Source organism: Phyllosticta citriasiana (assembly GCF_038021145.1).
Source record: "Phyllosticta citriasiana strain CBS 120426 chromosome Unknown IWZ02scaffold_2, whole genome shotgun sequence".
NCBI classification, from domain to species: domain Eukaryota; kingdom Fungi; phylum Ascomycota; class Dothideomycetes; order Botryosphaeriales; family Phyllostictaceae; genus Phyllosticta; species Phyllosticta citriasiana.
Window position 1 is genome coordinate 1,689,994 of NW_027117279.1, and position 27,781 is coordinate 1,717,774.

General features: G+C 55.2%; 11 protein-coding genes across 11 annotated transcripts; 6 read left to right on the forward strand and 5 right to left on the reverse strand.

Annotated features, from left to right (window-relative positions):
* The first annotated feature begins 42 nt into the window (after nucleotides 1-42).
* Nucleotides 43-1,704, forward strand: IWZ02DRAFT_135703 (Borealin N terminal-domain-containing protein). Its single transcript, XM_066761685.1, has 4 exons — nucleotides 43-322; nucleotides 373-1,324; nucleotides 1,390-1,577; nucleotides 1,640-1,704. The coding sequence occupies exons 1-2, from the start codon at nucleotides 121-123 to the stop codon at nucleotides 1,284-1,286; spliced, it is 1,116 nt and encodes a 371-aa protein (XP_066626313.1). The 5' UTR covers nucleotides 43-120; the 3' UTR covers nucleotides 1,287-1,324; nucleotides 1,390-1,577; nucleotides 1,640-1,704.
* Nucleotides 1,705-2,587: 883 nt separating this feature from the next.
* Nucleotides 2,588-4,959, forward strand: IWZ02DRAFT_135708 (FAD binding domain-containing protein). The gene is made up of 5 exons (XM_066761686.1): nucleotides 2,588-2,714; nucleotides 2,770-2,838; nucleotides 2,898-3,135; nucleotides 3,194-4,678; nucleotides 4,730-4,959. The coding sequence occupies exons 1-5, from the start codon at nucleotides 2,681-2,683 to the stop codon at nucleotides 4,797-4,799; spliced, it is 1,896 nt and encodes a 631-aa protein (XP_066626314.1). The 5' UTR covers nucleotides 2,588-2,680; the 3' UTR covers nucleotides 4,800-4,959.
* A 428-nt stretch (nucleotides 4,960-5,387) lies between these two features.
* On the reverse strand, nucleotides 5,388-6,922 carry IWZ02DRAFT_442560 (uncharacterized protein). The gene has a single exon (XM_066766970.1). It carries the CDS (start codon nucleotides 6,680-6,682, stop codon nucleotides 5,618-5,620), a length of 1,065 nt encoding a protein of 354 aa, XP_066626315.1. The 5' UTR covers nucleotides 6,683-6,922; the 3' UTR covers nucleotides 5,388-5,617.
* Nucleotides 6,923-7,606: 684 nt separating this feature from the next.
* IWZ02DRAFT_135780 (uncharacterized protein) lies at nucleotides 7,607-8,538 on the forward strand. Its single transcript, XM_066761687.1, has 2 exons — nucleotides 7,607-7,847; nucleotides 7,929-8,538. The coding sequence occupies exons 1-2, from the start codon at nucleotides 7,719-7,721 to the stop codon at nucleotides 8,496-8,498; spliced, it is 699 nt and encodes a 232-aa protein (XP_066626316.1). The 5' UTR covers nucleotides 7,607-7,718; the 3' UTR covers nucleotides 8,499-8,538.
* On the forward strand, nucleotides 8,534-9,884 carry IWZ02DRAFT_371421 (concanavalin A-like lectin/glucanase domain-containing protein; the record flags this gene model as incomplete). The annotated part of the gene is made up of 3 exons (XM_066764563.1): nucleotides 8,534-8,674; nucleotides 8,735-9,023; nucleotides 9,079-9,884. The coding sequence occupies 3 exons, from the start codon at nucleotides 8,534-8,536 to the stop codon at nucleotides 9,882-9,884; spliced, it is 1,236 nt and encodes a 411-aa protein (XP_066626317.1).
* Nucleotides 9,885-12,822: 2,938 nt separating this feature from the next.
* On the reverse strand, nucleotides 12,823-14,542 carry IWZ02DRAFT_135805 (palmitoyltransferase with autoacylation activity Pfa4). The gene is made up of 2 exons (XM_066761688.1): nucleotides 14,015-14,542; nucleotides 12,823-13,947 (listed from the first exon to the last, which is right to left on the reverse strand). The coding sequence occupies exons 1-2, from the start codon at nucleotides 14,362-14,364 to the stop codon at nucleotides 12,912-12,914; spliced, it is 1,386 nt and encodes a 461-aa protein (XP_066626318.1). The 5' UTR covers nucleotides 14,365-14,542; the 3' UTR covers nucleotides 12,823-12,911.
* An 80-nt stretch (nucleotides 14,543-14,622) lies between these two features.
* IWZ02DRAFT_396191 (alpha-1,6-mannosyltransferase subunit) lies at nucleotides 14,623-16,740 on the forward strand. The gene is made up of 3 exons (XM_066765587.1): nucleotides 14,623-14,714; nucleotides 14,766-15,218; nucleotides 15,272-16,740. Exons 1-3 carry the CDS (start codon nucleotides 14,699-14,701, stop codon nucleotides 16,657-16,659), a joined length of 1,857 nt encoding a protein of 618 aa, XP_066626319.1. The 5' UTR covers nucleotides 14,623-14,698; the 3' UTR covers nucleotides 16,660-16,740.
* Nucleotides 16,741-17,847: 1,107 nt separating this feature from the next.
* On the forward strand, nucleotides 17,848-21,237 carry IWZ02DRAFT_371572 (uncharacterized protein; the record flags this gene model as incomplete). Its single annotated transcript, XM_066764577.1, has 3 exons — nucleotides 17,848-18,625; nucleotides 18,689-20,381; nucleotides 20,448-21,237. 3 exons carry the CDS (start codon nucleotides 17,848-17,850, stop codon nucleotides 21,235-21,237), a joined length of 3,261 nt encoding a protein of 1,086 aa, XP_066626320.1.
* Nucleotides 21,238-22,149: 912 nt separating this feature from the next.
* On the reverse strand, nucleotides 22,150-24,294 carry IWZ02DRAFT_135845 (serine/threonine-protein kinase Chk1). The gene is made up of 3 exons (XM_066761689.1): nucleotides 24,202-24,294; nucleotides 24,038-24,114; nucleotides 22,150-23,959 (listed from the first exon to the last, which is right to left on the reverse strand). Exons 1-3 carry the CDS (start codon nucleotides 24,217-24,219, stop codon nucleotides 22,354-22,356), a joined length of 1,701 nt encoding a protein of 566 aa, XP_066626321.1. The 5' UTR covers nucleotides 24,220-24,294; the 3' UTR covers nucleotides 22,150-22,353.
* Nucleotides 24,295-24,485: 191 nt separating this feature from the next.
* On the reverse strand, nucleotides 24,486-25,006 carry IWZ02DRAFT_442571 (uncharacterized protein). The gene has a single exon (XM_066766971.1). It carries the CDS (start codon nucleotides 24,770-24,772, stop codon nucleotides 24,536-24,538), a length of 237 nt encoding a protein of 78 aa, XP_066626322.1. The 5' UTR covers nucleotides 24,773-25,006; the 3' UTR covers nucleotides 24,486-24,535.
* Nucleotides 25,007-25,043: 37 nt separating this feature from the next.
* On the reverse strand, nucleotides 25,044-27,733 carry IWZ02DRAFT_442573 (regulator of G protein signaling domain-containing protein). The gene is made up of 4 exons (XM_066766972.1): nucleotides 27,216-27,733; nucleotides 25,689-26,814; nucleotides 25,455-25,642; nucleotides 25,044-25,402 (listed from the first exon to the last, which is right to left on the reverse strand). Exons 1-4 carry the CDS (start codon nucleotides 27,273-27,275, stop codon nucleotides 25,304-25,306), a joined length of 1,473 nt encoding a protein of 490 aa, XP_066626323.1. The 5' UTR covers nucleotides 27,276-27,733; the 3' UTR covers nucleotides 25,044-25,303.
* Between the last annotated feature and the right edge of the window lie 48 nt (nucleotides 27,734-27,781).

The following is a 27,781-nucleotide window of genomic DNA, read 5'->3' on the forward strand; positions in this document are numbered from 1 at the left end:
GCCTGATGCGGCTCCGCCGTTTGTTTACGCGTCGGGTCCCATCACGAACAGAATAACATCATCCTTCCCAAGGAACAGCCCTCATCCCCGACCTTGCCATTATCCATTTCTGAAGCTACCATGCCGCCGCAACGCGCTAAGAAGCAAGCCGCTTCGCAACCCTCGGCATCCAATCTGATTGCTGAATTCCCCGCGCCGCCAACGTCTTCTGTTGCCAGCAGTCCATCTGCCAAAACACCGGAGAGAATGAGCCCTGCAAAGAAGAGCTTGAAACTTTCGGTAGCAAAAAAGCAGGCCCTCATGGACAACCTCCAGCTTGAAGGTATTATATGCCTTTCTCCAGAAGCTGGTGCATGCTAACAACGGCCTCAGTGACTGAAAGAGCGCGGAAACTGCGAGCTCAGTATGCGCTCCTTTCCCAAGGCCTCCGATCACGACTCGAAATGCGCGTCAACCGTATTCCTAGCTCGCTACGCAGAACCAACATTATGGATCTGGTGGAAAAGTACTCGGAACAATCGAACAGCGCGGCGTCAACTCAGTCGCAGACGCTCCCAAGCGCAGCGCGTCAAACACAAGCCCTTAGCAAATCCTCCACTCCTGAAGTCACACGCGGAAAGAAGCGCCCGAGCAACGAGATCTCTACCGACAAAGAAAACGCTGTCCACCGCGACACCGACTCCGACCTTGCATTGCCGAAAAAGCGCACCAAGACTACGCCTGCCACGAACACGTCCAAGACTCCCGCGACCGGTCCCACCAAGTCCCGTGCGCGCGTAGTCTCCAATCAAGATGCCCCAACGACAGTACTTTCGCCAAAGTCGAACAACTCCCGCTCTTATCCCCGCTCGCCCATCAAGGCTGTCGACGAGAAGCCCTTCAAACCGCCTCCAGGCTCAGTCGGTGCCGCTGCGTCTCCCCTCAAAGCGTCGCTCATCCGTCCCGACAGGCGAGCCGGCGAGCGCCCTGGTATCAGGGGCAAAGCAGGAACCATAGGCACAGGACGTGGCAAAAAGGCCGCCACCAAGACAGCAGCATCCTCGACGCGGACGACGCGCGCTAGAGTTAGTGACGCTAGCAGCAGCGACTCGGTGGCGACGGACGCCACAACAGGTACAACGATAGTCAGGAAGCCGACTGCATCTGGCACGGGAGCGAAGAAGGCCTCGGCGCGGACAGCAACGACGAAGAGCACCACGGCGCAAGCAGCAGCGGCGGCTAAGAAAGGCAAGGAGAATGCGCCAGGGGCGGGGGCGACTGGCAGAGTGCTGAGAACGAGGAGGTAGACGGTTACATTCGGCGTTGGTTCCAGCGGCTAGTGTATGTGAGTTTTTGGACTGGTGTTGCTGGGCGTGTTTGATGTATTTCGTTTGACGGGATCTGGTTCAGGGACCAATCCTCGAACGGTCTGATCCATGGTTTCTTCGCTAAGATGTAAAGAGCATGCGGTTATCCATCGACATGTATTGAGCGCTCAGTCGTTGAAGCTTCAATGTTCCTCATGGTACTCATTGTTTGTTTGGAGGCGACCATTGCAGAGAAGACACGAAGCGGCGTTGTTCGATTCGAAGTTGACAGTGAGCGAAGATGCGGCCTCTACTACTGCAATGCACTAACTACGACATGCACGGAGGAACAGTGCCAATTACCGAAAAGTGAGGCGTGGCAGCTCGGGGAGTGTTCACGAAGCCTTCCTGAGGACGGGTCTGGTCACAGCTGTGCCTAAGCACTGGGCAAGATGAAACCAGCGTGTGCCATTGGAGGCGCAAGTAGAGGTGTAATAGACAGCAGGATCAGCAGAACCGGAAACGATTAGCCCGAACAGCCTTGCCCGAAACTGGCAGGTTTGGCATGACGCATAAAGCGAGCCTCAGACGATATTCCATGGTGTAAGTACACGGTCAATATTGATTACTATGGATCTCGGCATATGCACAGGTTCGGAAACTTGGTCGACGAAGGAAGCAGCATGGGTATTTGGACTTGCTCGGGATTCATTTTCCCGAGAGTTCGGTCCGCGGGACAGGTCGAGGTTTCCGGGACGCGCTGATGGGTGGCAGAGACGGTGGGGGAGCTGGCGCGTTTGAGGTCGTGGTGAGAGGATGCAGAGGAAAATATCTGCCGGCAAGGCGAGGGAAGAATTGAATTAAGCAGAGGCTCGGCCACGGCAGAGTCATGGCTGAAAGCAGTAAGGCCTGTCTTTCACATGCCATGGCGGCAGGTCAAAGAATGTAGGTACTGTGGTCAGCTGTGTGGGCGCTGCGGTGGGTGGCATGCACAGTCACGAGAGCGGCCCTGACAGACGCTGAATGCTTCACATGCGCTAGAGGAGCAGCCCAATTTGGTGCATTTTGGGAGCATTTGGGCCATGTCTTCAAATTCCGTTGATGCCATTCGCTCGGTCCTTCAGAATCTGGGGTTGACGCCGACGCCGACGCCGACGCCGACCCACGTCTCCCAAGCTCCCAGCGCACGGGCGAGTCGCCGAGGTAATGTGGGGGGAGTCGACGGCTCCGTCCAGTCCAAGCAACAAGTGCGCCTCAGCCCACCACCTTTCGTACTTAACCTATTCTTCCCTCAGACTCTCCTCTTTTAGACCGGTTCTCCCCCTTCATCTCCATCTCCATTCCACCTCCTCCTCCTCCTCCTCCTCCTCATCCACCAGCTTCATTCCTCCATCATGGCCCCCAGAGTTATTGTTGTCGGCGCCGGCTGTAAGCTTCTCAGACGTCACACTTGTTTGGCCTGCAGAAACTGACAACCTTCCAGTGTCCGGCCTGAGCGCTGCGCACACCATCTATCTCTCCGGCGGCAACGTCGTTCTCCTGGACAAGAACAGTGAGTCTTTCTGATGGTGTGATGGTCATCCGTTGCTTGATGCTTACGGCCGAGCACAGACTTCATGGGTGGAAACTCCACCAAAGCTACCTCGGGAATCAACGGCGCCCTTACGCGAACCCAGGTCGACCTAAAGATTGCCGATAGCGTTAAGCAATTCTACGACGACACCCTCAAGTCTGCGCGCGATAAGGCGCGCCCGGATTTGATCAAGGTCCTGACCTACAAGTCGGCTGCGGCTGTGGAGTGGCTACAAGATGTCTTCAACCTCGACCTTACCCTTGTCTCGCGGTTAGGGTCAGTAATCACCCAACCATCACTTCGAAGCCGAGACTCAACGCTAATGACGAAACAGAGGCCACTCCCAACCCCGTACTCACCGTGGCCACGACGCCAAGTTCCCCGGCATGGCCATCACCTACGCTCTGATGCAAAGATTCGAGGAGCTTGCCGAAGCCGAGCCCGACCGCGTCCAACTGGTAAAGAAGGCCAAGGTCACCAAGATCCACAAGGAAGGTAACAAGGCGGTTGGTGTATCATACGAGTTTAACGGCGAGGAACACAAGGTCGAGGGTCCAGTCATCCTCGCAACTGGTGGTTACGCCGCTGATTTCGGAGACACCTCGCTCTTGAAGAAGCACCGCCCTGATACTTTTGGCCTGGCCACCACCAACGGTGCCCACGCAACTGGCGATGGCCACAAGATGCTGATGGACATTGGTGCCAACGGCATTGACATGGACAAGGTGCAAGTCCATCCGACTGGTTTGGTGGATCCCAAGGACCCAGGCTCCAAGTGGAAGTTCTTGGCAGCTGAGGCTCTCCGTGGCGAGGGTGGTTTGCTCCTCAACGGCAAGGGTCAACGCTTCTCTGATGAGCTGGGCCACCGTGACTACGTGTCGGGCAAGATGTGGGAGGAGAAGGAGAAGGGTCTCTGGCCCATCCGGCTTGTGCTCAACTCCAAGGCCTCCAACGTCCTGGACTTCCACACCCGCCACTACTCCGGCCGTGGTCTCATGAAGAAGATGACTGGTAAGGAGCTTGCAAAGGAGATTGGCTGCGGTGACGCTGCCCTCCAAAAGACGTTCCAGGAGTACAACGCCATTGCCGAGGGCAAGGTGAAGGATCCCTGGGGCAAGAAATTCTTCCACAACTTGCCCTTCGACATCAACGATACTTTCCACGTTGCCTTGATGGAGCCCGTGCTGCACTTCACCATGGGTGGCATCGAGATCAACGACAAGGCCCAGGTCTTGAACAATAACGGCAAGCCTTTCGATGGCCTGTTTGTCTGTGGTGAGTTGGCTGGCGGTGTTCACGGTGCCAACCGTCTTGGTGGTTCGTCCCTCCTTGGCTGCGTCGTCTACGGCCGTGTGGCTGGTGAATCCGCCAGCAAATATCTGTTCCAGGAGCTTCTCAACGGCGGCGCATCGTCTGCCGCTCAGCGTCTCGGTCAAATCAGCCTGCACATCGACCCGGCGCAGCCGGGCAAGGTCGCTGTCGAATGGGGTAGCGGTGTCGGCGGCTCTGGCAGCCAACTCTCGCAGCAAAAGCAAACGTCGGCTGCACCGGTTCTGGGCGGCGCTGCCGCGGACAGCGCAGACCCAGGTAAGGTGTCCAAGCCCAACGCACCCAAGAAGTTCTCGGTGCCGGACGACGAGTTCTCCATCGACGAGATTGCCAAGCACAACACTAAGGAGGACCTGTGGATTGCCGTCAAGGGAATCGTGCTGAATGTGACGAACTGGGTCGACCAACATCCTGGTGGTCCCCAGGCGTTGTACAACTTTATGGGACGCGATGCGTCTGAGGAGTTTGAGATGCTGCACGACGACGAAGTGTAAGTCTTTTGATCTTTTCAATTCTTGAATGCCTTACTGACAGTCCCCAGCATCCCCAAGTACGCACCCGAGGTCGTGATAGGGCGCGTCAAGGGCCAGAAGATCACTTTGGAGTACTAAGCCTTTGTTTTGGAAATGAGAGACGAAGAAGCATGGGAGCAAACAGGGACGAAACAGACGAGCCTGATGGGTTATTAGTGGCGGGCATTTTGGATTTGCACTCCTTTCTTTCCTTTTGGGATTTATCATGATGGATACGGGTTGGGTGGGTTGGTTGGCTGGCTATATGTGAAATGTAGTTGTTTTCTTGGTACTAGCCGAAAGACTCAAGATTCCCTATGCTCATGGCACTACTTTCTCTCCTGGCTGCTCTTCGACGTGGTAGCATGAGCGTGCCATTGATTGCAATACGGAGGCGCGCTTCGATGGCTTTTGAAAGCTCAGTGGTAGGTTGAGTTACTTGACTTTGGCCACTCAACCCCTGGCCCTGTGAAAAGCGTCAGTAAGCTAGCTGCTGGCCACCTCGTTCGCAGCTTTAGCGCTATTTCACAAAACTGGGCTCTCTCTTTCCATAGATTACATGCGCCGCAGCAGCGCAGCAAGTCGACCGTCTTGTGCTCGTTGGGGAATTCCAGATCAACTGAGCAAGCGTTTTGAGCGTGGATAGTTGAAATGAAACAAACGACTGCTCGGCATTTTGTTTTCTCTCTCTGCCATTTTGTCTCCATGATCCATCTCGGCTGATACCAGGAACTTCACGAGACGTTTTCACGGGCACGGGGACGGGACCACCAACGACAGTCAAGGCAAGATTATTCTAGTATCAGAAGCGGTAGAATGTTCGGTTGTACATCTATCCTCATGGTCTGGGGGCTTTAACACGAAAACTGCCCGTGTCCTGTCCCATCTAATGCCATTCTCCGTCGTCTCCCTCCTCTCTAGGCCTTCTTGGCCCGTCTTTGCGGCGGCGGAGGAGGCGCTTCTGCGCTCGCCAGAACGGAACTGACGCGCTTGAGGAACTGAGACTGGTCCGAGCCGACATAGCTGCCGTTCTTCTGCAGCTGCTGCATCATGACATCGGCCCAGTCGGCGACCTGGGAGTTCTCGGTGGGCTTGACCTCCTTCAATTGGTACTTTCCCGAGACGATGAAGTCGATGGTTTTTTGCTTTGGCCCGTCGGGCAGCTCCTCGAACTCGATGGTCTTGGGCGCAATCTCCTGGCCCTTCTTTGCCGACAGCTTGGCCGCGATGAGCTCCTGGTGCTCCTGCACCATGGCCATGACGGCCTCGCGCTCGCGCTCGCTGGCGAACTTGACAAACTTGCCCTGCACCAGGCGGCGCGCCAGCTCCTGCAGGCTCGACGGCAGCATCTCCTGGCGCTCCGACAGGTAGCGGACGCGGCCCTCGAGCAGCTGCGCCGCGCCGTTGGCCTGGCCCAGCGACGCGCTCAGCGCCGCGTTGTTGAGCAGCTCCTTGTGCGTCGGCTCCTTGAGCTCGTGCACCCTGATTTTGCGCCTCTCGCCCCTCAGCTGCACCAAATACTTAAGCATCGTGTCCGTTAGCCCAAGCGTATCCGACTGGTTTCGCGGTCCGTCGCGCCGCTTGCGGCCCTGACGCGCTGGCCGCTTCTTCTGTGGGCGTTTTCCTGCTCCTCCTCCTCCCATACGCGGGGGACCCAGCATTCTGCCTCCGCCGGCGCGAGGCGGTCCAAGTACTCTGCCGCCCGGCGGCGGTCCTGGCCTGGAGCCGGTGCGAGGTGGACCAAGTACTCTGCCACCCGGGGGTTGTCTGGCGCCGCCACCGTAGTTTCCAGGACTTCCTCCAGAAGCTACAGTCCTCATTGTAAACTTGGGTCGGGGTGTCCATGTTATGCCCTCGTCGTTCATTGGTGGGCTTTGTTGGCCGTTCTGGAGCTGGCTGAGTTGAGACGCGGCGGCGGCAGAGCGAGCGACTCGCGAGATGTCCGGACGATCTAGTGGTTGAGAAATCTGAGCTTCTGCCATTGTGATTGGGCGGCAAACGTACTGTCTCTGGAGGTTGCTTCGGACGGGCCAGGCTTTGTTGAATCCTCGTCGCAACGGCGGGCAGAAACGTGGAACGAGCGAATTGAGTTGGTGAGGGCGGCTACATCGTGGCAGCTAGCTCGCAAGAGCGCCGGCGATGGCCGGCAGTGCCGTATGTGCATGTTGGCTGTTTGGAAAGGTGTATCTTGAGATGCGGTGCTCGGTGGTGGTGGTGGTGGTGGTGGTTTGGACTTTGCCCGATATTTCTTGGCATGCTTTCCCGGCGAGGGCCTTCCTCGTGGCACACACAACTCTTACAAGGCAGCCGGGTTGAATGCTCCCAATCATGGTTCTTAACAGACGTACAAATGCTCCTGACTGCTCCCAAGTATCTATTAGGTCTAGGGTAGCTTGAATGCTTTCTATTTGTCACCTGTTTAAGCGAATGAGTGCTCCTCTTCTCAGTACTTGGTAGAAAAAAGTCGTGACATACTCTGCAGAGAGTGCGCGACCAAATCGAGCGCAGACAGAAAGCGTTCAAATCTTACTGCGCTAGACTTCTGAAAGCATTCAAGTGTCTTTACGGGACTGTCACGAGGAGCATTGAAAAGATCCAGCCAACCCATCCGGATGTAGCCTGCGGCACGACGCGCCGAAACTAGTTGCCCAGCCATCGGCTGTCGTGGTTCGCCCATCTGCTCAACAACGTCTCTCACAGAACTCCATTCAGTCTCAGCAAAGCTTTGCAACCATTCAAAGGTCAACATGCTCCGCCGCGCTCCTACCGTTATAACCTTGACGCAAAAGGACATTCAGGAATACGACCAAGACAAGGAGAAGCGCTCATGGAAGCAACAGCAGCAGCGACAGCAAGAGGCCCATGAGAATACTCGCGACCCAAACAACTCGTACATGACGGATCCTGCCTTGTCTCAGTCGCAATCCTATTCGCAGTCACAACTGGCTGGACCGAGTCAACATGACCTGAAAGAGGAAGCAGCTGCGAGAGCGAGAGAACAGCGACAAAGGACTCGGGATGAGCGGATCATGGGCACATCAGGCCGGGCATGACCTATCGAGGGGGTGGCTGGATTTGGATGAGAACACGCAAGTCCGGATTGCAAAATGCTTCCCAATGGCTACGTTCTATTGCCTCGCGGAAAAGGCAGGTCCACTGGCGTAAGTTCTCAAACAGCTGGTCTGCTGAATATCCTGTAGCCGTAGCCTTGACTCACAAACCAAGTAGTTCATTATGACCCTGTTGTACCAACGACGACTTTGCCCAAGTACTCAGCCAGGCTTACTTGATCATGGGAGGACCAACCTCATTTTCCGGGGATCAAAGGATTCCCAATGTGTCAAGGGGCGTTGTTTACAGGAGGCTGTCGCATTCCTTGCGTCGCCGAGGGAGCTGCTCGTTCGTCGACACAAGAAACACCACGTGGAGCGAAATGTTCCCGCGATGCAGTCTGCAATGCACCCTGCCGACTGCTTCCTGAGGAAAAGCCGATTCTATTGTGGACCAAGACACCAGGTCACATTTGCTCGACTTGTCTGTGTAGGATTCAATCACGAGATATTCAACCAAGTCTCGCATTCCATGCGCACCAATGGCTTGCTATTTCTGGGCTTGTTCATTTCCATTCGTCCACCTACCCTAGAAAGCAAGGGGAATGGCGAGTTCCTCCTTACGCTTGGCCGTTGCGTGTATAATTCTTGGTGGCTTGCGAAGAAAGCGCGAAATACATTCTTGCTCCCTCCCCAGCACGCCGTGGCTGTCTTATGTCTCTATATGCTGTCTTCTTCGCGCAGCTGATGTGGCTCGCCAATGTACTTTCTAAACCACCAAACATGCCTCAGTATCGCTTCAGCCCGGTACGGGCAGCACCTTTGATCTTACTCACCATATTGCTTTCTCGAGCAGCCGCCGACTATGTTCTCGTTGATGATTATGAACCATCTAATTTCTTTGACAAATTCGACTTCTTCACTGTATGAGCCAAGGCCTTGTTCTCCCTAGTAGCACCTAGTTGATGCTAACACTGGCTTTAGGCAAACGACCCCACACAAGGATACGTCGACTACGTAAACAAGAGTTATGCGCAAGCAGATGGATTGATTGGAAACACGAGCGATCGTGTATATATGGGTGTTGACACCACGCACACATACAACGTCTACTCGGATCGGGGAAGACCTAGCGTTCGCCTGCAAAGCACGCAGAGCTACACTCATGGCCTGTTTATCCTCGACCTAAACCACATGCCGTATGGTTGCGGAACGTGGCCAGCTTGGTGGACTGTGGGAGATATCAACACATGGCCAGCGGATGGCGAGATTGGTACGTCCTTAAATCCCAATTCAAAGATGCCAGCGACGAGCTGACAATGTTCAAGACATTATCGAAGGCGTCAACGCCAACCAAAATAACACCAACAAAATCTACACTGCGAACAAGGGATGTTCCATCACTGGCAAGGGCCAAAGCGCTGTCGCAGACGCTTTCGACTGCTCACAGGGATGCGGCTCTCGATCTACCAATCCTTACAGCTATGGCGCTGGCTTTAGCATGATTTCCGGTGGAGTTTACGCCATGGAGTGGACTTCTGACTACATTCGCGTGTGGTTCTTTGACCGTTCAAACATTCCTCGCAGCATCAGTGCAGGCCAGCCGGATTCGAGTGATTTTGGCGTACCCATGTCCAATTTTCAAGGCGCCTGCGACATCGACCGGTATTTCAGAAACCACAAGATCGTCTTCGACATTACGTTTTGCGGAACATGGGGAGGCCAAGCCTACAATGAGTCCTCGACCTGCCCACAGACCCCTGGATATGGTGCTTGGGACAGTTGCAAGTTCTTTGTGGCTGGTAACCCTTCGGCCTTTCAAAATGCGTACTGGGATATCAACTGGATGAGGGTCTACCAAGACGTTGAGGGCTCGTCATCTGCTGCCGCTTCTTCCTCGTATCCATCTACCCCGGTATCTGTGGCCGGGTCTTCACTCTTTGGTTCATCTAGTGGTGACCTTGCTCTCGGTCAGTCCAGTCCGACCAGCAGCGCATTTATGCTTCCCAGCAGCCCTGCGGCAACACCTTCAAGTTTTGCCATTGTTCCTACAGGTTACTCGGCTGTGCAAACACCTGGTGAGCATGACAATTCTATCTATTCATGTTGCAGTAATGGTTCTGATGTTTCCTAGGCCAAATAGTTAGCATACCTTCGACACCAACCCTTGCAGCACCTGGGTCGTCGCCATCGGTCCAATTCAGGGCTGCGCCAAACCAACCATGCTCCCCGATATCTGCATATCTGGCACCAAATCATGGCTTCCGCACCGGAATTGGCGACATTGCTGGTGGTCTTGCAATGTGCGAAAGCACCTGCGCACGGCGAGGCAATTGCACCGACTCGTTCTACGTCCACTACACAGGAGATTTTAGCAGTCCCTTGGGATACTGGGACTGCTGGTATGGGCCAATCTCAGCCTCTGGCGTCGTCTGTGCCCAGCCCGCCGCAAAGATGATGAAGCGAGGAATGGGACTCGGGGAGGAAGAGGAGCAACCAATGTCTCAGAAACTGGAAAAGGTTTTGGCTCTCGGCAGTTCCAGAATCCAACGGAGGCAATCCGGCAGACCCGACAGCCCGAACCTGGGATATCGACAAGAGGACTACCAGGTTTATGTGCTGGCGTCTGGTGGCAACATGACATCAAATTCGACCCTGCCGACGCCGTTTGTCAGGCCCTCAAACTCTTCTCTTCCCTCATCGGTACTTTCGACCCCTGCGTTGGAATCCTCAGGGTTCTCGTTCTCGTCCTTTCCGTCCATCTCCTCGACAACCGAAGAATCATTCTCCATTCTTCCCATCTCTGTCTCCTCAGAGCAATCATTCCCGACCTCGACGCCTCCCGCATCGGAAACCGACCAAATCTTTTCTATTCTTCCTATTTCAGTTAGCTCTGAGGAATCGTTCCCAACTTCGGCACCACTCGCTTCGGAGACTGACCAAATATTTTCCATACTTCCTATTTCAGTCAGCTCTGAGGACTCATTCCCGGCTTCGACACCACTTGCTTCGGAGACTGACCAAATCTTTTCCGTACTTCCTATTTCAGTCGGCCCTGAGGACTCATTCCCAACTTCGACACCGCTCGCTTCAGAAACGGACCAAATGTTTTCCATACTTCCAATCTCAGTCAGCTCCGAGGATTCATTCCCAGCCTCGACTCCTGGCACTTCAGAGGCCACACCAGTAGAGACGTCCGATCAGGTGTTTTCCATCCTTCCATTCTCATTCCCGACATCGACACCTCCCGCATCAGGAAACGTGCCCACGGGAACACCAAACGGCATTCTCCCTGCCACCTTCACTCCATTCCCGTCTGTGTTGTCTCCGCTACCTTCGAGCGAAGCAAGCCCAAGTCCTGTGTCGAGTGAATCGGTGGAAGCCCCATATGCTACGCCTTCCAGTGAAACGATATATACGTTACCATTGCTGGTGCCATCTTCGGATCTGTCATCAGCTGCAATCGCCAGTACACCCACCGAAGCTGTTTCGACACCTTCCCAACAGGGCATACAGGCAACGCCAGTCTACGATTACCCTTCGTCTGTCTCCACAATCTCATCTTCAATTGTCGTGACGTACTTGGCGCCTCCAACGGATTCCAACCTCTTCACACCCCTCATCATAGCAACTCCGATCGCCAATACTCCATCAACGCCTCCCGCATCTCCGTCCTCCACGATGAACGCATCGACCTCCGTGACACCTCTTTCAGACTTGCCAAACCCATTCGGAGTTTTACCGCCCGTGTCACAAGCATCAGCAATCCTCGCCTCGGCCTCCATATCACCATCTGCCAACTCGACCACCTTTGTGCCGCTTCTCCCTACCGACGGCCACCCTTTCGGCATCCTCCCGCCCCTTTCCCAGGCCTCGGCAATCCTCGCCTCGCGCGCCTCCGAATCCGCTCTGTCTGAGGCGACCCCGTCGTCCTCCTCCGACTCCGACGATAGCCAAGCAACCTATGTGCCGCCCAACATTCCAGCCTCGCCTCCTTCGACGCCGCTCTCCTCGCTCATCGCGTCTCTTAGCTCCTCACTCAGCGCCGAGATTAGCGCCTCGCTGGCGTCCTCGGCCGCGTCTTCTTCGGCGGCGGCTGCGCCAACGGATGGATCTTTGTCCTGGCCGACGCCGGTGACGCAGGCGCAGAGGCCGTCGCGGACGGGTCCTGGCGTCGTGCCCGTTGTCGTGACGGGCTCGCCGTCTTCTCCGATCGAGCTCGAGCCGCTCTCCTCCTTGTCGGTGTCGGTTCCGGAGGGCTGTCCCAGTCCTGAACCTATCGTTGTCACTGTCACGGTGTATGCGAGTGTGACGCCGGATGCTACTGCTGCTACCGCTGCTGCGCCTTCTTCTTCTTCTTCTTCTGCCGTGCTGTTTAGGATTGATTGATTCCTTGATTGCGTGGTTTATTTTTGTTGGTTAGTGTTGATGATGGGAACAACGACACCAACGACGCGCAACGAAACGATGCAGTTGACTCCCATGTTGAATTGAAGCATCGAAGAAGGGGTGAAAAGCCGCTACGCCATCATGACCGCGCACGCATGCTCAATGTCGACCATGATGACATACGGCTGCCGTTCATGTCTTTCGTCTCGTTATGCATGCAAGCATGTATGTTGCAGCATCTTTTAATCGTTGAACTGATCATGACTACTACTTGGTGCATGTTACATTCTCAGTAGGCAGGGGCAAGCGAAATTGTAGGAGGGGGGAAAGATGGGCAATTGTGGCCTGGCCACGACTGAAGTTGTCCTTGTCTGCATTCTCGATGTCTCTTGAATCTTTCGCTCGCTAGATAGCTTTTTGATAAACCGTGCATGGCAGTGCTGGCTTTTGCCTTGCTATTGATGGTCTTGCTGTTGCAGTGTGACTTTGGATGCCCTTTGTATTAGGAGAAGAGAATGAGACATCAGGACGCTCTGGTATTTTCCAACAATTGAAAACGCATTTCGTTCTTGCCCTACTTGGTGCACCCTTCATTGTTCTCGCGTAGTCTTCATGCAAAAAAAGACGTGGAATGGTACTGCGAACCAATGACAGATCTTTCTTTTGGTGATTGAAGAGATTCGGAACAAATGCAACTGCTTGACCAGATGATGTGGCTCCATGTCACCAAATCTACAAAAACAGTCCATCTCTACTTTGCCATTTCTACATGTTAGGAAGTCTGCTGGGCTGCCATGGCCTGTCTCCTTCGAATGAGCTCGCTCAACGGCACGTCGTCCTCGTCGTAGAACTCGGCATCTTGATCGACGCCAAAGTCTTTCAGAGTCTCGCCTTCCGAGTTCTTCCATGCCTCTTCCCCATCCGCATCTGCGCCACCGTCGCCGACGTCAGGTTCACTTTCAAGTTCTTCCGAGTCGTCTTCGCTCTCCACGTCGGAAGGGACAATGGCACCGCTGCTGTCGAATCGTTCGTGGAAGGGCCTTTGCCTCTGCAGTGTGTTGCTGCCAGTACCATTGTTGGCAGTCTGCCACCTCTTCAAATCTTCCTCCTGCCGCCGACGGAAAGCTTCAATATCGATGCCATTCTTCCTCGTCAGCTCATCGCCGCGATACGTAAAGGCCTCTTCGGGATTGAACGTCCGTCTGATGCGCGGCATGCGGTCCGGGTCCGGCGGCGGCCACGCAACCGACGCATCCTCGAAGCCGTTGACCTCGAAGTTCAGCCCGGCGCCGCCGCGCATCGACGGCGTGGCGGCAAAAGGCCAGAACCATGCGAGTATGTTGCGGGTGCCGAAGGCTTGCACCAGGTTCGGCCACACGCCAATGTCGTAGGGGAACTCGACGCGGCGGATTCGCACGCGCGCGCCGTCTGGCCCGGCGAGGTAGCCGCCCAGGAATTTGGCCCGGTGTACCAGCGTGTCGTGCCGCTCCATCTCCCATGTCTCTATCGTGGTGACGTTTTCGACGAGCATTTTTCCAAAGCGCAGAAGCATCAGGCCTACTGTAACTAGCGTCAAGGTGTTGACCAGTGTCAGTGCGAAGAGATGGAGGAGTTGCGGCGCTGTGGGACCTAGATAGCTGGGAAGCCGGCGTTTTTCCCATATCACCTGTAGGCGCAGCCAGAGATGGTATTCGTTGTACCACATTGCGGCGGTGCCATAGAGCAAGATACGAAAAAAGTGCGGGTAGGTAGTGTAGGAGACGCAGTTTGCGATCCACGGACAGTGGTGGTCCATCTTCGGTATGCACCTGGTAGAATCGTCAGTCCTTGCTGTTCTTCCATTTCTGCGTGACCAGCTGTCGAGCTCTTGCCCACCTCCCACATGTCTTACAGTGGTGCGCACGCGGAGGCTTCGGCGCCTCGCACTTGCTACACCACCGATTTCCTCCCTGTGGGACTTCCTCCTTGTCCGTCTTAGGCTTCTCACCGTAGACACGCACTGGTCCTGGTGTCCAGCCTTGCGGCACGCGTCCCGGGTCTGCCATCCATGCTCGAATGTGGCTGAAAGTGACACCGAAAATGAGCACGTTGAGCTTGATGTATTGGTCCCTCGAGAATGGTGCCGGATCGATGTGGAGAAAGAGGTACTGCGAGGTGCCTAGGAAAGCGATGAGGGCGAGGACTGAAGATGCGGCGAGCGAGGCTGAGGAGAGTTGGTATCCCATGGCAAGAAAGATTCGTGTGTCGAGGTCGGATGGGCTAGCGAGCGTGAGCGGGTTGCAGTGGCATTTTCAGCGATTGGCCGTGGAGAAGACAAGGCGCGTTGAAGGCCGGAGAGGCATATATGGACGCTAGGTAACGAGGCGGACGCGACAGGAGCGATGGATGTTGTGGAGACGGAGCATGACGCAGGGGTTGCTCGGTTTTACCTGCACGCGCGTTTAAACAGATCGACAGCTGGGTCCCAAAGGTGACGCCGCTTCGTCGCAACGAAACTACAACACCAAAACACCCATCACAACTCCTCCTATTACTGGAGAAAAATGATCAGACGGCAAGATGAATCCTCTACTTGGTAAGCTGATCATTTTGGCCTTCGTGCGAGCTGCATGTTGACAGCATTTAGAGTCCTTCATCACCCTTCTCCTTCCAACTGTCATTTTGATACACCTCTTTTGGGCTCCCTTCACCAAAGTTGAAGAATCCTTCAACATCCAGGCCATTCACGACATCTTGACCCATGGTATCCCCACCGAGAACGTCAATGACGAGCTCGCCGCGAAATACGATCATGTTTCGTTCCCTGGATCTGTGCCCCGGACCTTTGTTGGTGCCCTACTGGTCTCGGGCGTGACTTGGCCCTGGAAAAAGTACATGACATCGCCTGCCAACCTTCAAGTGCTCGTTCGTGCGGTCGTTGGACTGTACAATGCATTTGCGCTTCTTTCGCTGCGTTCAGTTGTGTCCAAGGTTTTTGGCAAAACTGCCGGGAACTGGTTCGTCTTGTTCCATGCCACGCAGTTCCATATAATGTTCTATGCCTCCCGGACTCTTCCCAATATGTTCGCTTTGGGATTGAGTAAGTCTCCAATCTGACATAAAATCCATTGGTAAATCTAAATTGATGTCAAGGCACTCTTGCACTCCGGTTCTACCTCATCTCCAGTACTACTGCGGACAAACGTGCCTCGAACAAAAGCCTACGTTTGTCCTTTTACCTCCTGACCATCGCTGGCATCGTTTTCAGATCCGAGCTAGCCCTCTATCTGGCCACTCTTGCCTCCTATCAACTGTTCAAACGGATCCGCTCCTCTGGCCCCTCGGGTCTCTTCGCGTACCTTCGCGTCGTTGTTCCAGCAGGTCTTTCGGGAGCCATTGTCGCCCTTGCCATCACGATTCCCATCGACACCTTTTTCTGGCGCACCTATCCGACGCCGCTGTGGCCTGAGTGGATTGCTTTCTCTTACAACACGATCCACGGCCACGCCTCAGAATGGGGTGTATCTCCATGGCACTTCTACCTGTTTAATGCGCTACCACGGCTCCTTCTCAATCCACTCGTCCCGACCTTCCTCCTGCCCTTCTCGTTGCTGAACCCATCAACCCGCGGTCCATGCCTGGATTTGGTCGTCCCCAGCCTTGCGTTTGTCGTACTCTACAGTGCGCTGCCGCACAAGGAATGGCGCTTTGTCATTTATGTGGTGCCGGCCTTGACGGCCTCTGCGGCCGCCTCTGCGAGCTACGTCTGGACGCGCCGTGCCAAATCGCTTCTCTACCGGGCCCTCAGCCTCGCACTTGTGGGTTCGCTGGCATTGTCGGCCGCCGTTTCGGTCACGCTGCTGGCCATTTCCTCGGCAAACTACCCTGGTGGTGCAGCGCTCTCTCGTCTTGGTCCTATTGCCGCGGCTTCGATGCCTGACTCGGCCACACTCGGGACGTCATTTGCGATGGCAGAGGCGGACGGCAATGGCAGTGGCAACGAGCCGAGCCTGAAGCGCGCTGTTCAAGTTCACCTCGACAACCTCGTGTGCCAGACTGGCGCAACGCAGTTTCTGTCGGACACAGCGGCGCGGGTCAAACTTCCACCTCTGCCACTATCTGCGCCGGAGAAATGGGCAGGAGGAAAGGAGATGGGGCTCGAGACGGCAATATGGCATTTTGACAAGAGCACCAATGCGACGGCGCTGCTGGATCCAGCCTTTTGGGCGGCGTTTGACTTTGCGCTGGTAGAGAGGGTCGAAACAGCCATTGGCAAGTGGGAGGTGGTTGACGTGGTCGAGGCTTTCGGTGGAGTGTCATTGGTGAGGCCAGATGATGACTTTGGAAAGGAGAAGAGTTCTGTTGAACTTGACCAAGAGGGAAAGGGCAGCATAAGAGGTTTTGGTCAGGTTCTGTTTGGTGAGGGGAGCTTTATTGAGGAATTGGAGAAGTTGGCGCGGAAAAAGGTCACAAGGGGGTGGTGGATTGGAGTGCGGATGGTGCCAAAGGTGAGGATTCTGCAGAGGGTGGCTGGGGAATGACAACCGCATCAAATAGAGAAAAGAAAAAGAGGTCGAGGGCGGGTGCATCTTGTCACACGCCGGAGAGTTTCGTGATGGACGTCGATGGTGGTGGGGCCCCATGTGCAGTGGGTTTCCATTGTTTCAGCCAATGGCCTGCTAGCGCCATGCGGGTGCCTGCTCGCTGGGCAACCGCCGCCGCCGCCGCCGCCGCCGTCGTCGTCGTCGTCGTCGTCGTCCAACCATCCGCCCACTTGACACAACACCACGCCGTGCCACCCTCGAATCCTCGCAGTTGGTGAACTTTCCCCCCCCCCCAAAAAAGTCCCTGCTGTCTCGAAAAATCCCATCTCCGACTTTTCCTCTACTTCCTTGCGCCGACCAACCCTCTTGGCTTTCCACCGTGCCACTGCTTCGTAGCCATTGACGACGCACTTGTCGCGCACCACGCATTTTGCTCATTTGATGTCGACCCGTCCCCCGTCGACCCGCCTTGATTCTTCCCACCATTCGCTCTCGAAAAACGCGTCCAAACACGTAATCTTCCCACTCCTTCCACCGCACCGAACGACCGCGACGTCTGTGTAGCCTCGTTACAGCCAACAGTTGGGAAACACTGCCTGGGCCAAGATAAGGAGCGCACAATATCTGGTGGTGGACAGGCCCTTCCTCCTCTTGCTTCTGGCCACCTCTATCGCAGACGATACGCCCAGTCTACGGTGCCTGCACTCGTTTTGCTATTCTGCTGCGGCCAGCCGTTGGATAGGTACTACACCAAATCTCCGCGTATTTCCCGTAGACGCTCGACCTTTGCACTGGACTCGGCCCATTCCACCTACTTCTGCCCGTCTTCTCCTACACCAAATCGAATGGACAAATTCATACAGGACAAGGCCTGGCACAGCTAAACCTTTTGATTTCGCTGTGTCCCGGTACTCCGTCTCAACACTGCATCCAACCGTCTGCTGCCTAGACTCTATCGCAGCTTCCTTTTCGGGTACGTGACTCCAGCGACCTTCGTTATCGCCTGTACCAGAGAAAGTCCGACTTCCTGGCGACATCTTGGCCTCTGTCCTTCAAAAGGCACTCAATTCCGCTACACAGCACCCTTGGCCACTTCTGACCATCGAATTGCAGCCTCACATCGCATTGGTCCGAAGAAGCATGGTGTTACCAGAATGGTTGCAACCGGAAGCTACCGGCAATGCAATGCTGGATCCTGCCACTGAACAACTCCAAAGCGATGAACAAACCCAACCTTTAACGCAACCCCTCCTCGATCCCCGCCGCCTGGGTCAAGACACATTCGGGCTGGATGAAATGGATGCTCCGGACGTCTTCTGCATTCTGACACCAGCAGCACCCGCCGCGTTTTACATTGTCCAATTCGCTGCAAAATACTCCCCACAGCATGTCCTCCGAACTTTGCTCACACCGGACGGTTCGATAATCAGAGAGGACCCGACCCAACCTGTGGAGGAAGCCGAGACCTTCATCAAGAATTCTTCCAAAGATGATGTCGATTCTTCCGACTTCATATGTGATCTTGCGCTGAGGTTCTCCTCTCCACTCCAAAAACCCCGTCTACAATTTGTCTTCGGCCGCAACACTCAATCATCCGACATTGTCTTGCAGGATGGGCCAGAAGTCTCAAAACGTGTCAGCAACTCCCATTTCCGCATCTACGTCAATAAATGGGGCGTTCTCATGCTCGAAGACATGTCCACCAACGGCACCATGGTGGACGACAAACTTCTGAAATCCAGGAACAAGCCACGCGGGGGACCAGTGACCACCATGCTCAACTCGGGCTCCATAATATCGATCCTGTCGCCAAGGAACGAAGAGTGCATCAGATTCCATGTCCGGATTCCAGCCAAAGACGGATATGAGGAGGAGTGGCGACGCCGGTGTCAAGCCTACCTTCTGAATGTCAAGCTCGATCAGGAGCGTTTCCTTGCAGAGGAGGAAGAAAAGGGCCGTCATGGTGGGAAGACGGAACGAAACGCGGCCACTCGTGGAGGTCCGGTGGTGCCTGTCATGTCTGGAGGCCAAACATACGGCATGCGATGGAACGGCAAACCTGATTATAACGTTGTGGACCAACTCGGCAAAGGAGCTTTTGCTACTGTCTACAAGCTTGCGACCGTCATGAATGGAGAGCTGTTTGCTGCAAAAGAGCTGGAGAAAAAGCGCTTCATAAAGAATGGCCAGATGGACAAGAAGCTCGACAATGAGATGAAGATCATGCAGGATTTGAGCCATCCAAACATTGTGCAGTACGTGGACTGCGTGGACAGGGGCAACTACCTCTACATCATCATGGAGTATGTGCCATGTGGAAACTTGTCGGAATGGTTGGGCAGGCACGACTTACTCCCAGAATCAGCGGCTCAAAGAGTTGCATGCCAAATCTTCAGTTCGCTGGCATATCTCCACTCTCGAAAGATCACACACAGAGATATCAAGCCCGACAATATCCTCATCGCTTCCGAAGAGCCTTTCAACGTCAAGCTGTCTGACTTTGGGTTATCCAAAGTTGTGAGCAACAATGAAACTTTCCTCAAGACTTTCTGCGGGACACTGCTATATTGCGCACCGGAGGTCTTTCCACACTACGACGGAAACTCAAAAGGCCAAAAACGCCGGAAACCAGGTGAATCCAAAAAGACCTATCACTCGTACAGCCAATCCGTCGACATATGGTCGTTTGGAGCTGTTCTCTGGTCTGCGCTCTGTGGCAGTCCACCATTCGAGGGCGTCATGGACAACACCGGAAAAGGCATGTTCAACAAGATCATGAGCACGGCTTTGGACACGACGCCGCTGAAGCGATGTGGGGTGTCCCATGAGGCCATCGACTTGCTCACCATGATGCTCAATACTGATCCTGCGCTGCGTCCAACGGAGTTGGAATGTCTTCACCATCCTTGGTTAGTCAAGCTCGCGAGGGAAATTGTCCCCGATGTAGTCAACCCCGACTTGCAAGCTATCCCGGAAGAGGAGGAGGAGGAGGATGAAGAGGAGGAGGATGAAGCTGTTTTTCAATTTTCTGAGGACAAATTTTCCCAACTAAGCCTCAGCGATAGGAAGGCTGGGTATAGTGTGCCGGAAGACAGTGACGACGAGGAAGATGATGAAGAAGAATCTGAGCCCGAGGAGGAGCTGTTGGAGATCCACAAGTCCAAGCGCATCAAGCATGACAAATTGCATCCGCGTTACCAATATCGGGGCGCCCCTGAATCCGACTCTAGTCCCGAGGTTTCTTACGCTTCGCGCAGGTCAGCGGTAAATGGAGGCAACTACACATTTTCCCAGCGTGCCTCCGCAGCAAAGTCTCGACTTTTTGGCGAGATTGGTCAGTCGGCCCTACAAGGCTCTGGAGCCTTGAACCGACAGACTCATCAAGCTTTGTCCCTTGAGGACGGGTCGGACTTGAGCGGACAAGATGGCACAAACAGTAAGAGTCCCAGAGCACATCAGCCCGCTAAACTTTGCAACACGTTGTCAATGGAGAACCTGACAACGCCAAAGAAGCATTCCAACAGTAGCGGCGCAAGCGACAGTCTTCTTGGCACCGAGTCCATGGTTCGTGATTTGCACATGGACTCCCCAAAATCCCCCAACTCGCCGGAAGGAGACCAAAACGAACCGACGACACCACGAACTCCCGAGGTATCACAGCAACATAGCTTGCCGGCCTCGGATACGCCAACACCTCGCGTTTGCCCGGGCCAAAGCAAGTCCATAGTCAAGGATTCGTCACAGCCATCCCAAGAAGCAACACCAAAGCAGAAGAATGGATTCAGCCGGGAAATACGATTACCCGTAGTACCATCGTTTTTCTGGAAGGCGGATGATGAGTCCACACACAACAATGAATACTCTTCAAAAGTCAGCGGCTTCGACTTCAGTCGAGGCCCCGTCTTCGCACCACCAAAACTTCTCTCAATACCCTCGACATTAGTTCCTTCAGACACAAGCGAAGACGAGACGGATACCAACTCAAATCGCAGGGGAAGCGAAGCGGCTCCAGACACCATTGCTGGGGCACTGCAGTCATATTCTTCCACTGACGGTGAGTTTCGTCGGCCAAAGCCACGACTGGGAAACTTGACCCCGACTCCGGATTCATTCTTCCACACAGTTCTCCGGCTTGAAAAGGAATGCGTGAGCTGGGGCCGCCTCAGTCAGTGCACGATCGTCTTCAATGATGTCAACGACGACCGCGTTCCCAAAAACGCCTTTACCATCTGGCACTTTGCACCGGGCCTGCAGGACGCCATCAAAGCCAACAAGGACTGGACCAAGCTCCCTGGGCTGGAGGTACAAATCCACACCAACAGCCGCAGGGGCGTCTGGGTCAACGGCGTTCACCTTCCGCCGCCGGCACCGGGCAAATGCTACGAGTTCGGCAGGCTGTATACGGGCGACGTCATCACCGTCTACGAAAACAGGAAGAAGCACGAAGTCCTCCGCTTTGTATGTGAATTTTTCCACGGCGAGTCGGCCAAGCGCAGACCTGCCAACCAACCTTTTCGTGTCCACCTCTCGGATAGCAAGGCGCCGATGGACGTCAGACAGTCGACGAGGAGTTGAGCTGCACAGCATTCTCTGCATTGAACAGTTTCCTTTCCTTCTTCCTCCTCTTCTTCTCCCCTCCTTTTCCATCTTGTGCACTTAGTTAGCCGAACCGACTAGCTGAGCCTCCTCTTTTCCACCCTTTCCCTTGTGAAGCAGCAGAGCCTTTTCCAAGAGTTTGCAGAGCACACTTTGATGGTGAGAACGGGTCCCACGCAGAACAGATTTTTCCAGGTCGATTGAGAGTCACAGAAAGAAAGAGTTTTTGCGCACGACCGAGCGAAGCGGGATATTAGCGGATCGCCGCGATTGACATTTGCTACTGGGAGGAACGAGATACCACTACTACGACCCCGACTTTTTTGATAGCATTTACTCAATATTTGCCAGAATGGCCGAAGGCCTTTTAACTTTGCCTTTCTCGCTGGCTTCTCATGTGTGCATTCGTGCGTGCGTGCTGTTGTTCTTGATTTGGAAAATTCTTCCGGTCGTCACTACTGCTATTCGGCATGCTCGTGCAACAGCTTCTTCGCCCGCGCACCTCCCACTCTACTTCCGCCCCCCTTCGACCGCATAAAGACGGACGGACGGACGGGCCATCCATCGACACACAATGTACACTGCATTGATTGGTACACAGGACCGAGGCTTTTTCTATTTGAACCGCAAGGTCAGGAGGCACGTGTGCTAATGGGAGAGGTATAGAGAATGCGAAAGGTAGGTACATGTGTATATATCTACAAGAGACGACGAGGGCGACGACGAGAGGTAGAAAGAAAGCATAAAGAGAAAAGAAAAGAGGAAATTATCAGAATGAATCTATCTATCAATCTAGCCAGCAAGACGAGGCCTTTTTCATTGGAGAAGAGGAAGAAGGGGAAAGGGGTATTATGAGTGTTGAGAAAGAGAAAAGGGGAAAGAGAAGGGGGGCAATGCAGTGTTCGCTTTCCCTCCCACCAACAACAACCACCAGTGGCGAGCAAATGCAGAATGCACAACACTCACAGCCCGCTCGCTACCAGCCGTACCAAAGTCGCGCGCTACCCAAGGCATGACCGCCGCTCAATCAACAGGTTCCAACCCGACTGTCTTTCAAATCTCGACAGCCAACTATAACAATGCCGCAATCGACGCTCAGTTCGGCACCACGACGCCCTCCTTGCACAGGACGACGCACTTCTTGAAAAATCGGCGCCACTCGAGCGGATCGCCCTTGATCTTGACAAAGCGGACCTCGGACACATCAACACCAGCCGCAGCAGCAGCCTCGTCGCCAATCTCGGCCGCCGTGAAGCGCTCGACGGCAATGACGCCGTTGAGGCCCTGCTGACGGCCGTCGACCGTCTTGACGCGGATCCACGTCTCGCGGTCGCGGCCGTCGAGGGCGGCGGGCGGCGGCGGCGACACGGGCACGCCCAGCCGGTGCAGCGCCTCGACCAGCAGCGGCAGCAGCAGCGAGAAGGACAGGGGCGAGAAGAAGCGCGTCAGGCTGTACGGCGGCACGATGTCGCCGAAGCGCCGCGCCGCTTGCGTGAGCGAGATGGGGACTGACGGCGTGGGCGAGAATTGCGTCAGCGATGGCGACTCGGCAATGTGCGCCAGCAGCTTCTGCGACGCGCGCTGCCGCGGGTCGTTGGCCGCTGGTCTCGTCGACGTGCGCGTGCCGAAGTCTGCCGGCTGAGAGGCTGACATGCCGTCTGTGATGGCGAGACGGGGAGGCCTTTCCCAGTCAAAGGCCGTGTCCGAGATGCCTGCATTTTCGGGCTGCGTCGCGGCGAACTCGATGCCGCTGTCGATGTCCATGGGATCGGAAGCGCCGTTGCCTGCTGCCGCGTCTGCTTGCGTGGCTGGCACGCTGGTGTCGAAGTCGATGTGCAGCGACTCAAGCATCTGCGTTGCGAGGCGGATGGGGTTGTCGATGCGGCCAGAAGTTGCGAGGTGTGGGTTTGTGCGTGTGTACCATGGATGAGTGCGGACTTCATCGAGCGTGAAGCGCTCTTTGGGATCGAGCTTGAGCATGCCTCGGAGCAGAGAAGCAATATGGGGAGGAATCTTCTTCCACAGCTCGTCCGTCGTTCGACCGCTCGTGTTTACGTACTCGTTGAACTCGTAGCTGTTGCGCGTAGGCTCGTCCCATGGCGTGTTTCCGGCCAGCAGCACGAAGAGCACAATGCCGCAGCTCCAAATGTCGGAGATGTTGGGCTCGTAGCCCTGGACTGGCGACTTGTTGGCCTTCATCTTACGAATGGCCACAATCTCTGGCGCAATGTACGGCGGGCTTCCGCAGACACTGTTGCAAAGTCTCTTCCTGCCCTTGTTGGAGAAGAGCGCCGCGAGGCCAAAGTCGGAGAGCTTGAGGTCTCCGTCTATCGAGAGGAGCATGTTTTCCGGCTTGATGTCGCGATGCGCCACGCCTTTGGAGTGCATGTATCCCACGGCGTTGATGAGCTGGGTGAAGTAGAGGTGGGCGACATCCTCGCTCACGCCCTCGTCTGCCTCAATCTTGTCAAACAAATCACCGCCCTCGGCAAGCTCCATGGCAATCCAGGTGTAGAGCTTGTCCTCGCCATGGCTGAAGTACTGTATCACGTTGTGATGCTTGCCCAGGTAGTGGTGTAGTGTCACTTCGTGCTGGATTTGGCTGGGCTTGAGGCGGCCTGTGTGGTATGCATGGTCCTTGTTTATGAATTTGACGGCAATGACTGGCTTGGAGGCGTTTGGCGGCACCGCTTTGCGGATGCTAAGGAAGGCAGCAGGTTAGTTGGTTGGCTGACACGGCCAGTTGCGACGACGAAGAGGCAGGGAAGAAGACACCAACAATGCATATGCGCCCTGACCGATGGTCTTTGAGACGACTCGGAACGGCAGATCTTTAGGAATCGGGGCCACTTGAGACTGCAGCAAAGGTTGGGTCAGCGCGGCTCAAGTGGGTCTTGAACGTCGTCGCGTCGCGTTACAACGCGATGAACGAGGACGACTTGCATTGGGAAGTGGACCCATGGTCAGAAGGTGAAGAGAAGGGCGGGTATTTGGAGAGGCACAAGTTTCGGATCAATCAGAGGGATTGCACGGCATTGGCAGGTGTTGCTATGGCAAGACGTCCAGGCGGCGATTGGAGTCGCGCACGCGTCGCGTCATGAAGTCACGTGATCCAGATATTGCGGATTGGATTTACGGGAACATCCTTCCCGATCTGGAGCCAAAATGCAGGCAACCGTCGGGCAGCCAGATTGTCACACTGCCCATGTTGTTGTTGTTGTTGTTGTTGTTGTTGTTGTTGTTGTTGTTGTTGTTGTTGCTGCGGCGGTATTGTTGTTCACACGGTTTGGTTATTCCCCTTCACTACTTCTAGCAGTGTACATTCCGGCGTCTCCCAGCTATCGCATGGCATCTCCGTCCCCTGAAGCTGCCTGTCCATTCCACTTGCCCACCCCGGCCCGGTCTTCTGCGCTATCCAGCATGCGCGGCACGAATAAAACAAGAAGAGGAAGAGGAGGAGATGAGGAAGAAACCCCCTGGACCCAATAAAGAAGAAAAACAACAAGGCCGACATATGATCAAGTCGGACCAAAACGAAAGCAACAAAACTTCCGTTTTGGAAATAAATCCCCAAAACGCCGGTCTAACTCACTTGTCGTGAGGATTGCTCCCAAGACCCTCGACATTCAAAACGTGGGCGATCCAAAACCGCGCGGCCGTTTGGCGCCGGTCGGACCAAAGCCAAGCTGGTCCCCCTCCCCTCCCCGCAAAAGTGTAGCCTGAGAAATGAAAACAACTTCTCCCCCCCCCCCCCCCCCCCCCCCCCCCCCCCCCAACCCCCCCACCCCCGCATAATGATGCATTCCAATCAACTCCGTCGCTGATGTGTTATCGCTGGCTTCAACTCTCCAATCCTCGAGGTGTCCTCCTCTTCGACGCGGCTGCAAGAGCCGTTGTGTTGTGCGCAAAGACCTTGCTGCTTGCGGGGTGGAATTGGTGATCCTGGGGCGATTGCTGTGCCGCGGTCTCGGTGCGCGGTCGAAGTCATGGAAGGGTGCTGGTAAAATAGCACGTGCTGTAGAGACACGCTTCAAGGGGCCATACTTTATGAGGCTGCCATGGCGGTGTGCGCTGCCGAGTCAAGGTTGCGTTCCCGGATGGTGGTAGCGTACTTGGGTTCCCTCATGAACTTGGGCACAGAGTCCTGGACCGATTAGTGATGACGTTGTAAACAACCTTGCCGAGTCTCGACTTACACTAGCCATGAGCTTAAATACGGAGTTCTGTGCCTGATCAAAGAGGGTCGCAACTTCGTCAAGACTCCTGACCATGGCCTCATCGTCGCCGACGGCGCGGGTCATCCTTGCTGCAAGCGCCGTGCGCAGCGTGTGGTCGATGTTCAGCTCACAGGGGGAGCCAGGGGCAAGGAAAGCGTTGTAAAGACCTGCGGCTGTTAGCGTGGTACTGGATAAACCATGGCGACAACATACTGTAGGCAGCTGCGAGTGTCTCTCGAATGATCTCGAGCTTTGGCGTAGGGTTTGCCCTCTTCGCCGCCTTGTAGCTTCCAAGAAATTCGCTCACGTCCAGGTAAAAGGACAAGTTCTCCTCGCAGTGAGTCTCGCGCAAAAACTCTCTGAAGAGCAGACGCAGAGCCGGATCGCGGATGATGACCGTCATCCTATTCGCGTTGGAATCCCTCGTTGTTCCCTCACGAGGCCTATTGCTGGTGGTAGTTGAAGTGGTTCCCTCGCTGCCATTTGGCGCGTTCGTGGGGCTGTGAATCCAGCCCGCAACTCTTTGGCCCTTGTCGGTGACAAAGTAGATGGCGCTCTTCGAGGCCTGGAAGCGGACGTTGTGGGCCTCGACGGGGGCCATCAAACCAAACTCGACAAAGAGGGAGCACATTTCGAATGCCTCACGCTTGTCCACCATGGAGCTGCAGTCCATGAGCCAGTCCACGGCGGCCTTTCCGGTGAAAGTGTTCATGCAGACTCTGTCGCCGACCTTTCTCTCCCTCGCCATCTTGACACCAACCATGCCAGTCGAGTACTCGCTCATCGAGTCGTTGTCTGCTTGGGCAGCGCTCGCCTTTGCGTTGGGGCCTTCGGAACCAGCGAACCGTCTGAAGACGACCTCGATGGTGGCTTGGTCGTGGTTCAGCTTGTCGGAATCAATCTCGCGCTCCAGAATGACCAGGTGCATGACGTTGCGAGGCGAGTCGAGCACTTCATAGACGTGCTTTTGGTTGATGCCGTTGCGCTGGCAAAATCTCTGAAGCACGTGCAGACCCTTGGGGGTCATTTGCCACACAGCAGTCTTTGACATGAAATCCGTCTTGCCCTCGACCGATTCAATGAATCTTGCTTCCAAAAACTTTTGGCAGACTGACCTGGCCATCTCCTTTGCCATTGAGAAAGTGGTCGTAGTAGTCGTGGTCACAATCCTCGACGGGTCCTTTGGGTCCGGCATGCGATTGGATTGGGAAAACTTGAGCGATCCAAGGTTGGTCATGGCCTCTTCGGAGGTGAAACTGTGGTCGATCTTCTGCCATCGAACGCGATGCGGCGTCAACGGCAGACTCACCATCAGGGTCGCAAAGAGGTCATTGAAATCCTAAGAAACGGTGCATTAGCCCTGCAATGCTTGAGCGACGCCAAAGCAGACGAAAGAAACTGAGCGTGGGCCAGAGAGGCGGGGTTTGGGAGCAGGCGGCTGGCCCCAGCGAAATTGCGGCTTGCGATCCGCCGCATGTCTTGTCTTTGAGAGCGGCAGTCCAGAATGACGTTGGACGGGTCCATCGGACATGCCGTGGTTTGTGAGACGAAAGCGTCAGAGGGGTACCGCAGACAGGTTCGGTTGGCTAGTACCAGCGTACAAGCTTAGCCGAAGCTCCAGCGCAACCCAATTCACCCTCATTTCGATCAATTGACCAACCGGAGGAGGGATGTTCGAGGAGATGTAGGGGGGAGAAGAAAAAAACGAAAAACAGAAGATAAAAAGAAAAGATTGTTTACCTTTGTGAAGGGACGGTCATCGTCGGTCATGCGAAGCAATCTCGAGGAAGTTTGATGCATGTTTGGATAGGGTGGCCGGCAAGGGACCTTGGTAGGGTTGAGCGGGGCGCGTAGAGGGTTTATAGACAGTCGGGTTGGTCAAGAAAGTCGAGAAGGCTGGTACCGAGTTGGTTGCTCAAAGGCTGGGCAACGGGTAGTTGGATGCAGGCTTGGCCTCGAGGGATTTGTGAGACGGGGTTTCCGCGTTGGGAGTTGGATGCGTCGGGAAAGTCGCGTGGTTTCTGATCAGCGGGCGAGGTGCAGCGGGACAGTGGGATGTGGGCGACGATGACGGATTGGAAGCTGTGCAGCGGGCGCGCCTGGCAGGCAGGTCACGTCACGGGCGGTGGAAGCGGAGGTCGCAGGATAGGTAGGTTGACTGAGAGGAGGACTGGAGGGAAGGAAGGGGGAGACGAAGCAGAGACGAAGCAGAGAGGGAGGAGGAGGAGGAGGAGGAGGAGGAGGAGGAGGAGGAGGAGAAGTCGTCGTCGTCGTCGTCGTCGTCGTCGTCGTCCTTGACAGGGAGT

Coding starts and splice junctions, on each gene's coding strand:
- IWZ02DRAFT_135805 (XM_066761688.1), bottom strand. CDS start 14,364: ATGGGATACCAACTCTCCTCAGCCTCGCTCGCCGCATCTTCAGTCCTC. Junction 13,948..14,014: donor CACTGTAAGACATGTGGGAG/GTGGGCAAGAGC, acceptor CGATTCTACCAG/GTGCATACCGAAGATGGACC.
- IWZ02DRAFT_442571 (XM_066766971.1), bottom strand. CDS start 24,772: ATGTCGGCCTTGTTGTTTTTCTTCTTTATTGGGTCCAGGGGGTTTCTT.
- IWZ02DRAFT_135703 (XM_066761685.1), top strand. CDS start 121: ATGCCGCCGCAACGCGCTAAGAAGCAAGCCGCTTCGCAACCCTCGGCA. Junction 323..372: donor GGACAACCTCCAGCTTGAAG/GTATTATATGCC, acceptor CAACGGCCTCAG/TGACTGAAAGAGCGCGGAAA.
- IWZ02DRAFT_396191 (XM_066765587.1), top strand. Junction 15,219..15,271: donor TATGTTCGCTTTGGGATTGA/GTAAGTCTCCAA, acceptor ATTGATGTCAAG/GCACTCTTGCACTCCGGTTC.
- IWZ02DRAFT_442573 (XM_066766972.1), bottom strand. CDS start 27,275: ATGCATCAAACTTCCTCGAGATTGCTTCGCATGACCGACGATGACCGT. Junction 26,815..27,215: donor ATGACCGTCCCTTCACAAAG/GTAAACAATCTT, acceptor ACCGTTTCTTAG/GATTTCAATGACCTCTTTGC. Junction 25,643..25,688: donor GACACTCGCAGCTGCCTACA/GTATGTTGTCGC, acceptor TAACAGCCGCAG/GTCTTTACAACGCTTTCCTT.
- IWZ02DRAFT_135708 (XM_066761686.1), top strand. CDS start 2,681: ATGGCCCCCAGAGTTATTGTTGTCGGCGCCGGCT. Junction 2,839..2,897: donor CGTTCTCCTGGACAAGAACA/GTGAGTCTTTCT, acceptor GGCCGAGCACAG/ACTTCATGGGTGGAAACTCC. Junction 4,679..4,729: donor ATGCTGCACGACGACGAAGT/GTAAGTCTTTTG, acceptor GACAGTCCCCAG/CATCCCCAAGTACGCACCCG.
- IWZ02DRAFT_442560 (XM_066766970.1), bottom strand. CDS start 6,682: ATGGCAGAAGCTCAGATTTCTCAACCACTAGATCGTCCGGACATCTCG.
- IWZ02DRAFT_135780 (XM_066761687.1), top strand. CDS start 7,719: ATGAGCGGATCATGGGCACATCAGGCCGGGCATGACCTATCGAGGGGG. Junction 7,848..7,928: donor TCTATTGCCTCGCGGAAAAG/GCAGGTCCACTG, acceptor CAAACCAAGTAG/TTCATTATGACCCTGTTGTA.
- IWZ02DRAFT_135845 (XM_066761689.1), bottom strand. Junction 23,960..24,037: donor GGTCAGGGCGCATATGCATT/GTTGGTGTCTTC, acceptor TGCCTTCCTTAG/CATCCGCAAAGCGGTGCCGC.